General features: G+C 39.5%; 1 protein-coding gene across 1 annotated transcript in view; it reads left to right on the top strand.

Annotated features, from left to right (window-relative positions):
* Positions 1 to 1,898: 1,898 nt before the first annotated feature.
* Positions 1,899 to 14,670, top strand: part of RAPGEF3 (Rap guanine nucleotide exchange factor 3) — a 466,244-nt gene continuing 453,472 nt past the window's right edge. The window contains exon 1 of the mRNA XM_044083866.1: positions 1,899 to 3,614. Coding sequence (XP_043939801.1) covers positions 3,534 to 3,614 — 81 coding nt within the window. The 5' untranslated portion in view covers positions 1,899 to 3,533. The remainder of the gene's footprint in view (positions 3,615 to 14,670) is intronic.

Here is a 14,670-nt window from a genome sequence, read left to right as displayed (position 1 = left end):
ATTGCTGTGACTACACTACACTATAGTGGCATGCCATTGGAGCTAGGTCATGTGATCCACTGTTGCATAGACCACATCTTAGTACAATGTATCCTACCTTCACTAGTGATGTTGAGCCTCCTTATGCATCTCTGGGTTTGACATGTGCACACCAAACTGCTACTACTGCATAATTAACCATCATCGGGTTACACTGAACAACTTTGACAGTGCTGCTTTTCACTGTGTAATTGCTATAGCTCCTAATTTCTTCACTCAAGAATCAATAACAATTGCAAAGATAATGGGAGGGGGAACAACAGCCCACAATCAGGAACAATTTGTAAGTATTACTCTTAAGTCTATTTGAAGGTCTCAGCTGCAGTGGTGCAGCGGTTAGCGTTGTCGCCTCACAGCAAGAGGTTTTCTGGTTCGATTCTTGGCTGGAATGCCTTTTGTGTGGAGACTGCATGTCCTCACTGTGGTCGTATGAGTTTTAAAAGACATGCAGGCAGGTGCATGTAAGTGTGTGCATGTACTTTCTGTGAAGGTTGGGTACCAGGCTGGCAACTTAATATCATAAAAATGCTACTGCCAGTCAATTTGCGGACCAGTGATCTGCTGTGGTGACCCCTAACTGGGAAAAGCAGAAAGACATTGCTTTTTACTCCAAGTCTCTTTAAAAAATATACAGAAGGAACATTGCATCAACATTCATTTTCTGAAAAATTAGAAGTGTGTCATTATTGACTAACTATAATCCCCAGTGATTTACCAGAAAATTAAGAATTTTACAAGGGATGGTGCAACTAAGACCACAGTGGTGCAGCGGTTAGCATTGTCACCTCACAGCAAGAGGTACTCCAGTTCGATTCTTGGCTGGAACGCCTTCTGTGTGGTGTCTGCATGTCCACCCTGCGGTCAAGTGACATTTAAAGACATGCAGGTAGGTGCATGCGTGAATGGGTGTGCTTTCGTTGAAGGTTGGGCATCGGGCTGGCACCTCGGCACTGTAAAAATCTACTGCCAATCATAAGTGGACCGGTGTTCTGCTGTGGTGACCCCTAACTGGGAAATGCTGAAAGACATTACTTACAAGGGATGGTGCAACTCCAATAATATGAGGCAAAATCAAGGATGTGTTTCAAAATCAGACATAGATGAAATGAATGTTAGTTGCATTGGCATTATTTTCTGAATTCTGACCCTAGTTCCCTAACTGTTTTTTCTCAGGGTTTAAGTATCAAAAACTGTTACACATACGTAAGAAGTAAGGATGGTACCCAGCTTGGATTAAATCACTTCAAAAACTATTTATAATGGGTTTCATTACCATATACTACAACCTTTTGTTAAACTGTTGCCACCTTTCTTTAGCTTTACTTGAATGTGGAAATAAGTCCAGTAATTAAAACCTTGGATTTTGTGTGGAGAGTACAGTGGAAATTGCTGCAAAATTACAGTTGAAGTTGTCAGAGGTCCGCCATGAGAATACAGCTGAATAACCTGAGAACAGGTGAGTGGTTCTTCATGGTCAATTTTGTGATCTCACAGAAAACTAGGTTATAAAAAGCAATGTATGAAGAGCTGAAAAAATGGGGTATGTAGCTTTTAGACAGGCTTATTTAAGCCATGGGGTGGGGTAGCTTGCATGAGGAGAATATTTACAAAAGCTGTTTTTTCAACACATTTCCCTCCATTTACAGGATGCTACACAGTACTGCTGGTATAATGTGCTGGAGTATACAGCACTCAACTATTCCACCTTCATGCAGTGATCTGCAGTGAAAGGAAGTTTGCAATGGCTACATCTTCATAAATCTGCCTTTTCTACACTTCAGCTTTTGACATCAGGTTTTGTTAACCTTCCCTCCAGCTTTAAGTGCTCTCCAAGCTATCACACTCTAGCTTGCTTATGGTTTCTATTTAACTTAATTTCATAAGCCCTTTCAGACCTCACATGTTATGTTTTGCCAAATTACAAATTAAAATAAACTAGAAGATATCGTCAGACTGCTGCTTAGTAATGCTCTGCTCTTGTAGGTTGTTACAGAACTGAGGCAGTAATGTGGGTCTGTAAGATAAGCTACAAAGAAAGAATTACAGCAGTGGAGAAGTATAGTACGTGTTCCCATTACCTTCAGACCAGTCAGCCACGTGTATGTGTGAGCAAGTAAATATCCTCCTCGGCAGCCAATTTAGGCTGGGTGAACTCTGTCTCAGTTTTCCCTTTTTGTTTCCCATTTCTTTGTTTGCTACTTAGGTCACACCTAATATTTGCACAGAGTGGCTGTAGAGATGCGTGATATGTGTTGCTGAGCTCTGTCTCTGCTGTTAGTTCCAAAGGCATCAATGTGCACAACCTAGGAAAAGTACATTTACAACAAACTGCGTCTGATTATGTACCGCCTACAGCCTTGTTCTTCGACCCTGAAGGCGCATTACAGAAAAGACAGAGATGATACCACCTGACTGAGTAATGTACAAGTTTACGCCTCCATGAGCTTAAAGAACTAAAAATAGTACATGTATGTGTGTTTAAGGTATGGAATTGTTCTTTAATTTGATGACAAGCTGTTCTCTTTTTTATGATTTATCGTGCTGTCCTTGCAGAGACTGCTGTAGATGAAATCTCCACAAGTTGCAGTGGCCGGCCTTGGGCCATCAGAGCAAGTTGCTTCCAACATAAATATTTTAAATCTTAACTTTTTGGCAGTGTTACAGACTTCAGGAGAGAGGGAATTAGAAGCAACTGGATTTTATAGCTACGCTGTAGGATACCCACTGATTAAAACATAGTGCAAGTTTGAAAAGACCTGCAGTGAATAAAGAAGAAAATGTGAAATGGCTGTGATTCTTTCAGAATGAGTCTAAAAGAAGCAAGAAAAAAATGTAACTGAGCCCTGGGTGGAGGTTGCTATCCTAAGACATAAGTACAAAAAGAAGTCAGCAGTCAAGGGAGAACTGCGGAAAGTATTTCTGAGGAAGCAGCTCTGAGTAGTCAGAAAAGAAAATGTTTTCTACTGACTTCAGGATCTAATTTTGAAAGAGAGAAACCAAAACATAGGGAGGCGCACTGAGACAGAACACCTTGCAGGCATTAACAGCTGTCAGGTCAGAAGCTAATGATAACACAAGGTGGAAAGGTGACTTGTTGACACTGCAAACAGCAACCACAAGTTGGCGAAGGAAAAAAGGAACTTTATCACTGTTGGTTTACTTTGTAATGTAATACTTAAGAAGGAACACAGGCAGAGAGTTTCTGTGAGCCGACTTGAGGATTTTGTGTTATGGTGAATGAAGACTAGACTTTAATTTACTGCTGAAGCATGTGTTAACTCAATAAAGATGATGAAGGTGAAGGGTTCTGTCTGTCAGAAGCTGCCCCGATGAACATTACCACTGTCCAAATGGATCTGGGAGTGCTTTGCAGTTGCACTCAGGTGACTGAGTGCCAGCACTACGAGAACTTTTCCCTGAAGCATTAATTCCAGAAGAGAGAAACAGACAACAAGAGATTCATCTTAGTTGTGCATTTCTCGAAAGAAAACAAGATGCATTTATTTCGGGGTCAGATGTATCAGGTCCATCCAGAGAGGACCTTGGAATCTTCCTCCATCCAAGGAGTGAGCTGGGTAAGTTGGCTTTTTTAAAAGTCCTGACACATTTAAAATAATTATCTTATTTTAAGTGTAATGATCAGAGCGTTCTTACCTCTGCTTTTCCTATATTTTTTCAGATGTAAAAATTAAAGTGATAATGGTGGATTTTAAAACATTGTAATAATGTTTAAGATGATTCTTCCACAATCCTGATAGCTTATTGAGGAAGTGAGGCAGAAATATTGGTAGTATAATAGAACCCTGCAGCACCCCCTCCCCTCCAAAGTGAAGTAAGGAAGTGTTTAAGCATCATTCTTGTGTTATAAAAATGTTATGATATAACCTTGTTTTTATTATTTATTATTTTGAGATGTGTTGCATATAATCTTATGAAAATGCCTGACAACTAGCCTTCCTTATTTGTCTTTATAGTTTAACATTTAGTGTCATTACATCATAACCTGTCAGTTCTTAAAACCTGTTCTACCATGTGAAAATGCCAAATCTGGGAAGGCTATAAGTTGAGTCTTACCAGTATTATTGTCAGTAAAAGTTATCAGTGAGAAAGGGGTTCAGAAGTTAGGAGTCTTAACTTTTAGTGCCAATAATACTGGGTATCAATGAGAAAGTGGTTCAGAACTAGCTGTTACACTTGTTTCACTTTATCTTGCTTTAAGAAATAATTGGTGGTTCCTTCACTGTAACAAAAGGCAGCAGTCCACAGTAGTTCAGAGGAAGTGTGGCACAAGCCAAAAAAGAAGTCTGATCCATGCAGCTTCTAGAATCAAATATTTTCTCTCACTTATTACACTTATTAACTGCAACTTTAATTGTTTTGTTGACCAGTATGCTTGACTGTACAAAATCTGTGTTTTATCTAAATGAGTTTTACTGAGAGGGAAAGAATACAAACATAGCTTTTTTTCAGTTTGAGATTTGGTATTGACAAGATGAGAAAGTAATGCATTGAGGTAGCCATGAAACACCTCTGAGTAATTAATTTCAACACCTGTGTGGTCTCTGGTTTACATTACTATCCACAAAGGCATATACATATATGTGGATTGTAAGAATACCCCAGTTGTGGTAACTGCTGGAAACTTTCATACATGTAAGGACCCAAAAAGACAGCGAAACTTGCAGATGTTCTCCTTTTCCAAAACTTTATTCCATTTAAGGAGAACATCTGCAAGTTTCGCTGTCTTTTTGTGTTCACGAGTACTAGTTCGTTGTGTTGTTTTTAAATACATGTAAGGACATACAGCTATTCAGGGGTATGAGAAACTGCTCATCTCTAAGTGTAGTGTGTGTATGTGTGTGTGTGTGTGTACATATGAGATACTATCTGTATAAGTGATACTATAGGGTGGTTTTAGTTGATGTATAGAAGCTCAGAAGTATCAAACCTGATAGGAGAGTTAAAACTTACCTGCTCCCATAAGCCTTCATGTTTTGTTTTCCTTTCATTCTGGTCCAAATCTCTTATACTTATCCTTGCTTTTTGACTTGTATCAGAGCTGTTGTTAGTGAGGCCAAGGCAGGACACCTTCATATCCATTAGTTTTTTATCACTAAAAGCTGTTGATGTCAAGGAGTCTACAGTGTACAAACAGAATTCTTTTCCCTATCCCACCATGCCACTTATAAGACTGCTGTCATGGAGACAGGTGTCCTCTGCAATCAGTAGACAGAATGTGTCTTGTAGCAGACACCTGTAATTTAGTGCAAAGGATTAAGGCTATGAACTGCCAGTGATCTTCATTTTGTAGGTTTGTGCTCCATTTGTCTACTTTGTGACTCTGTCAGCTAACTGCACAGTGTGGCCAGGTTTTCCCTGAAAAGACAACATTTATGCTCAGAGAGTTTATCTGGCAGACAAAATCTAAATAAATATAAGCTCTGACTACTCCACGTCTCACTGAGCCTCAGAGACATCGGTCTGGAGCACAAACCTGTATCTGGGCAATGATAACAATAGAGTTACACCTTTATTAGCATGTTGTTCATTTGGATTTAGTAGGTGTGTGTGTGTGTGTGTGTGTGTGTGTGTGTGTGTGTGTTTGTCTGTGTGTGTGTGTGTGTGTGTGTGTCTGTCTGTCTGTCTGTCTGTCTGTGTGTGTGTGTGTGTGTGTGTGTGTGTGTGTGTGTGTGTGTGTGTGTGTGCAAATGGGATGGCCTTTGCTACATATGTATAATCAGTAACAGTCATCCTGTTGAGACGTGGCTACTAAATTCGTAAGTTGGAAAATATAATGTATAATCATGTACATAATGCTGCAGGTGTGTGATCGCTAAAACAGATTATTTATTTGTTTGATGTTAACGGTGAGGCCCCTGATTATAGTGAAATTCTTTTCTTGGCAGTAAAATATTCAGTGGTTATACATAGCAAGGTGAGCTGGTAGTTAAGGTGAAGAAAGTCAGTTACCCTAGGTGATGCTTTCTTACATCCTAGAAGAGAGGCTCTGAATGGTAATTGCACCTGGGTTTCAACGGGTGAAAGAATAGTCAGAACAGGTTTATATGAAATAAAAGTAATATGACATGATATGTGCCTGATTTGTTTATCTTTCACTGCTGGGATAAAAATCATCTGAGTAAGGAAACATTCTCTTTAATTGTCAGAATCATTGCAGTAATTCCCTTCTCTCCAGGGTTGTAATACTTTACTGGGGATAACTTTCACAGCAGGACTTCTGGTCTAAATGTGGAGCTGGTTGATGGGCTGGGTGGGTATGTAGGAAAGTAAAACATAAGCGCAAACAAAGTTGGGGGCAATACTTGCTCTAGTCCATATGAAAGGAATGTGGATGTTGACAAAAGATTACCTACATTGGTTTGCTAAGTCCTTTTGCAGGTCGAGTTCTACACTTCAGAGTAACATTTTTGTGTTTAATGTTCTAAAACAGTTCATAGTTTAGTACTAAGCTAACTGCCTTGCAAGCCATTTTAAGCCTAGCCAATTATCCCTTGTGCGACTCAAACCCTGCACCTTGTGTTTGTAAGGCAAACACCTTAGACATTAAGCCATCCTCCCAAACCCCTTAATTTGTCTTTTTCCCTTCATATCTTTCTGGCTCCCACCTCTCCCATTCTGTTGTTCATCATCATATTATTATTTTGCAGACCTAACCTTGAAGCCTAGGAGATCAGAGGTCTGTGGATTGTATACCCCCCCCTTCTCCTTCAGGTGCTTAAATTCAGTGTCACAGCTGATGTCTCTTGTAGCATGGAGGTGCTATTCTGCTTAGGTACTGCTCCATACCTCTCAATCTCTTAGCGCAAGAAATGTGGACAACGCCTGACAAAATGGGGGACAAAGGCCCAAAAATAGGGACACATTTTAAATATCGGTCATATAAACTTAGAAAGTTGCTAGAATAACAGGATTTGTATTAATATGCATTTTCTGAAGGATATGAAGTCTGAAACTCAAATGCAAGTCATTTAGTGACTTTAATTCTTAAATCATCCCAGTGATTTGTCAAACAAAAACCCCACAATTTGTCATGATGAACAGGCCAAAAATATGAGAAAAAATCTGGACATTCTGCAAAAATCTGTACAGTTGAGAGGTATGTTAACTGCTCTTTGGAGGGGATATTAATCTGTGGTCGAGAGGTATGTTAACTGCTCTTTGGAGGGGATATTAATCTGTGGTCTTATCTGCCTGAGTTTTAGCAGATCACATGAGGTATCATCTGCCTGAGTTTTAGTAGGTCATGTGAATATTAAATGTTATGTTGCACTTGTCAGTGAACAGTAGGAACATGTTGTTAAGGTGCAGCACATAAACTTTTATTTATTTATTTCAATTTTGATTTTATTAACCAGGGTAGAACACTGACTCCTGTGGATCATTTACAGGATCAGCCTGCTTCTGTGTACAAAAAAAGTAAATTAACTGAAATAAAGTTGGCAACAGTTATTAATGAGGTAAATTACCACTCTGGGTCATCTCTGAAAAAGTATAGGCACAGTGATGTGTATAAAAGCAATGAACAAGACAAAATAAATTAAAATGTGACAAGTTATATTTTAACTATCACATATTTGTCTGTGGGACTCTCTATGATACCCTCTTAATATATATCCCAGAGGGATAGGAATATGTCAAAACAGCAATGTAAATGAAAAAAACTTTTGCTTATTTTTTTTCACTATGCAAGATACAGTAAGCATGTAAAATAATGCCACATAATGGTTTATATCAAAAATGTACTTGATAGAATCCGATTCAGTAAAAAGACCAAATGCATGTTCTCTTTAAAAGGTTTACGGTAAGGAAGTGTGAGCTGAATGTTGGTCATTTACTTTAAAACGAAGGCCCTTTTACTGTCCTTTCATGTCTCTTGTTTGAAATTTAAAGGCAAAAGTTAGTGTCTGAAGCTCAGATAAAAGCCTCCATCAGTAGCAGTGATGATAATGAGTGTAGGTCCAAGCCACAGAAAGCAGAAACTGTGTTGTAGCGTAAACATAACATAGTTTGGTCACTTGGCAACAGGCAAACAAGACCGATTTGTGAATTTGTAAATAGTCTACTTTCCTGTCTGGTTCCTGAGTAGTGTTGAAGCAGCTGGTCTGTAGTTCTTTGCAGCATATTAAGAATGCTGAAAATCAAGACACAGAGGAGTGCACTACAGATGTTCAAAAGGCTTGTTTCGTGTTTTGCTGGCTTAAACATTCAGATAATTTCCGTAAGCCTGGTAACCAAACACAGTAAATCACAAATCATCCAGGCTGGGTAACAGGCCAGTCTGAAATTACTATATTATGGCAGTGAACCTTACTTGATATTGGGTCTGGAGGTTAAGTTCTGGTTTTAAAATCTCCCACCTATATCTGGGCCACAGCAGCTGTTTTTCAATTAAATGACATTGTAAAAGCTAGAGTTACTATGATTTCTCCTGATGGTGGGAGACATTTTCAGGAATTGGGAGTAGCAGACATACAAACTGAATGATTTGTCTGACAAATTCTGGCTGTCTAAGAAACAATTAACATGCAGAAGTCCAGTGCACTGGCTGAAAAAAGATATTCAAAGAACAGAGCAGTACTTCAGAGGTGGTCCCATTAGAGCATTTTTGCTAACTGTTTTAATGTACTTCAGCTGCGTGTTCCCTTGACTTCTTTATCCAATGCATTCTGAAAATGCTGCTTTGGCAAGACATCTTCCTTATTCCATTTGTTTGATATTTCTTCCTTACAAAACATTTGCCATGCATTTCCTCTAAATTATTCTCATCAGAGCTCTAGTCCTGGGATGGTCTATTTCTTCGTTTTACCTGATAAGTAGTTTGTTCCTGCACACCAGTTCTGCCTTTGTGTCACATTCTTATCTCATCTAAAGTTGAAACTATACATGTATTTTCCCTGATGTACTTGTACCCTATTTGCTTTTCTGTTTAACACTTCCCTTATAATTTCAGGTTGTAACACAGACATTGCCGCGGTGGTACGGCAGTAGTGCTGTTACCTCACAGCAAGGGGTTCTCCCGTTCGATTCTCGGCTGGGCTTGAGAGTGCCTTCTGTGTGGAGTCTGCATGTCCTCCCTGTGGTTGGGTAGCATTCGAAAGACATGCGTGCGTAAATGGGTGTGCCTTCGTTGAAGGTTGAGTATTGAGCTGGCACCTCGGCGTTTCGTAAAAATCTACTGCCAATCATTAGCGGACCGGAGTTCCGCTGTGGCGACCCCTTACCGGGAAAGGCCGAAAGACAAACAACAACAACACAGACAGCTTGCATTACTGGGTAGACATTAAAAACACACACACACACACACACACACACACACACACACACACACACACACACACACACACACACACACACACACACACACACACACACACACACACACACACACACACACACACTCAAATAGCAAGGCACAGACATTCTCTGTATCTCCCACACTGTAAAATATACCCTGTGTTTACTTATTCATTGCTTAATTCTTTCACATGTCTTTTTCTTTATAGTTTGTTAAATGGGTGAGTGCATTGGTCCAAGGATGCTTTAGAAACATGTCCTGGGCCAGCTGATAAAGAGTACATATTAGTTTTTGATTTACAAATAAAACTGAAAAAATATAACACACTAATAAGTCAAGGCATATCATAAAACAAGTAGGTGATGTACAATCTTTGAGTCAGTGTAAAAGTCTTACTGATCAGAATGCATTAGACTTTCGCAAGAAGTAAAAGACACACAACACAGAGTACCTACAAATGACTCGCTGTATACATGTTACTGTATACAGCATGGAAAATATTGTGAATAACATAGTGGAGATTAATACATATTGCTTCATACAACAAGTGTATAACTTGCAAAAGAGATTAATACATTGATGAATGCAACTACCCCCTCACCCAGTTTCACTCAGTGCTCTGTTTAATAAGCAAACAATAACGCCCAATAAGGTGGATGTTATTGGGGAAATAACAGACTGTCCTGGTATGCTGTGAGGCCTGACACACCAAGCAGAGGGCCTCTTTACCCCTGGAAGGTACATTATTTCCCTATGATAGCCACTCTGGAGGGCATTATTGCTTAAGTTATCTATCTGTTAAAGCAGGTTGCATTTCATAGGTTCATAGGTAGGTACTAGGCTATCTGCCCAAAGGCATTTATAAGCCTAGCCAGAATGTGTTGGCTTTTGCTGCCCCTTTAGATTAGTTCCCCATGCCTCTGTCCATTTTATTATTAGTAGTAGTTTTTTTTACATTTTTGATGTAAAATAGTTTCTCTGCTTAATGTTTCATAGTTGCTATGGGATATATAATTGCTGTTGGAGGACATGTTATACATCCAAAATACACATTATGTAAGTTTTTAATGTTTTATATATATATAGGTTCATAAGTAGGTGCTAGGCTATCAGCCCATGGGCCTATACAAGCCTAGCCATAACGATTCCCTGGCTATTTCTCCCCACAAATATTTACTTTTCTGGACCCCTGTCTAGCAGGGCTGCTGATGTGATCCCTGGGCTGAATTTCCTATCTCCCATCCAATCGTCAAGGTTCCTCTTGAAGATGGCCATTGAGGCGCTCTGGCTGACATGTATGGGCAACCTATTACAGAGTATGGGGAGTCTCTGGGTCAGGAACCTTTCCCTCCAGCATGTTCTATGCATCGTGATATCAAGGTAAAGATCCCTGGAGCATGTGGCTCGGAAGGACTGGGATTTCTTTAAGTGTAGCATGTCCAACAACTCTGGGTTTGACATGGCCTTGTATGTTAGGCAGAGATCGCCTCTGAGTAGGCGATATGCAACAGAGTATAGCTGGAGTTTCTTTAGATGGTCAGCATAAGGCATCCGCTTTAGGCCTGTGATTCTTTTTGTGATGTATTGATATGGCCTTTCTAGTTGTTGCAGATGTCTTGTGAGGTATATACCAAATGGGGCATTGTATTCTATAATGGGTCTAATGAGGGATGAGTACAGAGGGACAATGACCTCCTTTTTTCTGGATGAAAAGCCCTTAGTGATGAGGTGTGCCATGTAGAAGGATTTTCTAACTGTTGTGGCTATGTGGTTATCAAATGTGAGACCACTGTCCACCTGTGTCCCTAGGTCTCTTATCACAAGAATACAGGAATCAGTCATGTCTTCATAGGTTCCTACTAGGCTAACAGGCCCTGTGAGCCATTTTTTTAAGCCTAGCCAATTACCACAAGTGAGAATCAAACCCTGAACCTTGTGCTTGTAATTAAGCACTTTAACCAGTAGGCTAACCTCACCCACACGCACACACGTAGAGTTTCATAAATGCACACACTAACGTAAGCAGATTCAGAGAGAGAATTTCACATATATGTAGGATCTTATGCATATGGCAGACAGACTCACATACAGACAAGAGACATATACAAGTGCCTAGCAGTTTCAGCTGCTTTCCTGCTTTCTTGACTTTCTATACCTCAGATGTTTCAATGAATAAAAAGACATACAGAGCAAAGGAATGCATCTCTTCCCACGCCAACTTTTTTGCCTCATTATTTTTTTTTCCTTCAATATAACTAATTAAGTGCCTTCTGTGTGGAGTCTGCATGTCCTCCCCGCAGTCGAGTTGCCTTCAAAAGACATCCGTGAATGGGTGTGCCTTCGTTGAAGTTTGGCATCAAGCTGGCACTTTGGCACCATAAAAATCTACTCCCAATCATTAGCAGACCAGAGTTCCGCTGTGCGACCCTTAAGAGAGAAAAGCCGAAAGAAGAACATGTTCCTGAGACATGACACTCTGTGGATTTAGATTTGCAGGACCATTCCTGTTTTTATTTATTTATTCTTTAACAAGCATTTCTAAACTGAAATGACAAATGTTTGCTTTCTGTCTGAGCTTCTCTGTGGCTTGGAATGCTGCATGAAGCTGCAGACTTGATACGGGGGTCTCTATATACGTTAATACCCACTTGGAGAATGTCTGCTGGTTACTACCATTATAGCGGAGTCTGGCTTGCATATTCTGATAAAATGCATTCAATACCCTTTTGAGGTCAGTAAATAAGCATCCTTGAAGTTTTCCATCCTCTAATCCTACGAGTAACCCTAAATGTATTGCTGGCATTATAACAGGGAAGTAACTTTATGTCCTATGTGACCTGGGGTTGATTAGAGGCCCGGATGTTTGGAAGAGCTGGCTGGGTAGGAGAGATGTAGACCATTCTGCTGTTGTGCTGACAAGCAGTGTAGGAGAAGAGACACAAAAGAGACACTACAGAGATACAGCACTGAGAGAGACGCACAGTGAACCAGGCAGCACTTAGTTTTGTGACATGAGTTAGTACATGGCTGGAAGGGCACATGCACCAGTAGGTCAGCCCTTTATCAAATAGCCAGGGAGAAGGAATAGGAAAGTAATAGAAATGGCTAACTTTGCCACAGGATGATGGCCTGGAATGTTCTAGCTGTCACTTCTGATACTGGTGTCTTTGAAAGCAGAGCAGTGCAGTATGGGGAGAATGAATATGTCAAAATGAAGCTAATGTAGCCTCAGGTTGATGAGCAGACCATGGTAACAGTACACAAGGCCCAAACAACACAGTAAATAAATATCATGTCAAAGCTTTATCAAGCATTTAAAATAAAAGAAAAAAGGTTTACTAGGAATTGTTTAGAAATCAGTTTGAATAGGATTATGAAAATAAAATAAGTGGTTTAAAATAAGCTTCAATTTGTTTCTGCAATAATTCTCATTTTATTTGCTTTTCATTTTAGCAAATATTCTATAAGGAAAAGTCACTGTTAGAAAAATAAACATTAACAAGAATACTCATTTTAAATGTCTGGCACTTTGCCTTATAAATCAATGTATATTTAAATTTAAACCATATCAAGGCAAGGTCATTTGGATTGTATGTAAAAGTATAACAAACTATCTACAGCTAGCTATGTGGCATAAGAGCAGATTATAAAAAGTATGCTGCAAATCTCGCTGTGAAATAGTACCCTCTCTCTTTTCATTGTAAGCAGAAATGCATTCTTGTTAACAGTTTGTGAAATAAATTAAATACATATTAGATTCAGACTTTCCTGCATAACCCATGGACAAATGTTACCAAAAATATATTCCATAAAAGCTATGTAACTTGCCGTAGTATAAGCATTTAGTTGAATGCTTCTTTTTTAATACCCTGTCAGTAGGGTTGCCAGCTTTCTTTGTGGCTAAGGTCACGCCCCTCGCATCACCCATAACTCCACCTATTCCCACCCCCTCTCCCATCCATGCTCCACCCATTTTGTGACATCATCACATCAGCTGATGGGAATGCCCTCTTTCTGTTCAGGAAGCCTGCTTTCAGCCGATTTCTACCCAGTTGCCATAAACACTGTTCAAAACTCTCACTCTGCATACTAACTTCTGCTTTACTTCTACAGTGATTACAGATATTTGGATTTAATTTAAAACATTTATTTCAAATTTTATAGCACAAACCACTGATATACACTTGCTAAACAAAGCAATATAGTCTCACAATGAAAACAGACAGCATTAAAACTACTTTTCTACAATAATTATTTGGATTTTATTTTTTACATTTTACAGCACAACGGTGCAAAACACTGACAGACATCTGGTAAACAAAGCAATACTTTGACAGGTAATAATGTTCTCACATCAGCATTTGTCATTCTACAGTTTGCCAATGTGACCAAATAGATTATGTAAGCATCATCAATCCATGGCCATATACGTTCTGTAAATGGATGGGAATGTGATCCTGTTTACAGCTGGCAATATTGCATTGAATAATGTTAGCACAGGCTTGAATATGGAGTGTGAATTTCAAAGTTTTTTTATGAGCAGCTCCCTCTTGTACACTTCACATCTATTGATCATTTACTTCACATGGTTGCAAGCATCTACTCTAGCTTATCTTGTAAGTCATTCTGTGATAATGTAACTGTTCTTTTGCTGCTGTCAATAGTTTCATCAACCTCCCACACAAGACCCTCCTTCAAGTTCATAATCATCCTGATTGTATACTGTGATGGCTTAATGCCCCCTGTCCATGAATCTCTTGATATTGCTGTTCTCAGTCACGTAGCATCATTGGATCCCTTATGAGACCACGAATTAAAAGACACCAAAGAACCAAAAGATAAATGCCCGAAATACCAAAAATTGTGACATTTCCAACTGTAGTTTTTGCAGGTAGTAAACCTCTCTGCACCTGCCATGTGGGGGGAGGTGCGAGGCCCTGCATACTCTCAAACTTACACATCCCAAATCTGTCATTTTACAAGTGCAAGGAAGGGGGGAATCTGTAAAAACAAATGCTCCACTGTCATTGCACCCTTAGAAATTAAGAAGCAAGACAGGCATGGTGCTGTGTGACCACATAACACTGGGAATCAAAAGAGGTCTGCATAGTCTAGGGGATGCACAGGGTAGATTCAAAGTATGAAATACCAAAGTTATAAAAAACAATTAGTGTTTTCGCTATGCTGTGCATACCCTGGACTACATGGACCTCTTTTCTGATGCTAAGAAATTACACCAATACTGATTTCCTAAATGACTGGTGTTCTTTTCCTTGACATCTTTGATTAGGGCACTCAAGGAATTTGACCTTAGC

Source organism: Protopterus annectens, chromosome 9.part0 (assembly GCF_019279795.1).
Source record: "Protopterus annectens isolate FY-2018-M chromosome 9.part0, PAN1.0, whole genome shotgun sequence".
Lineage (NCBI taxonomy): Eukaryota > Metazoa > Chordata > Ceratodontiformes > Protopteridae > Protopterus > Protopterus annectens.
Note: the sequence above shows the minus strand (reverse complement) of the source record. Positions and strands in the feature narration are given on the sequence as shown.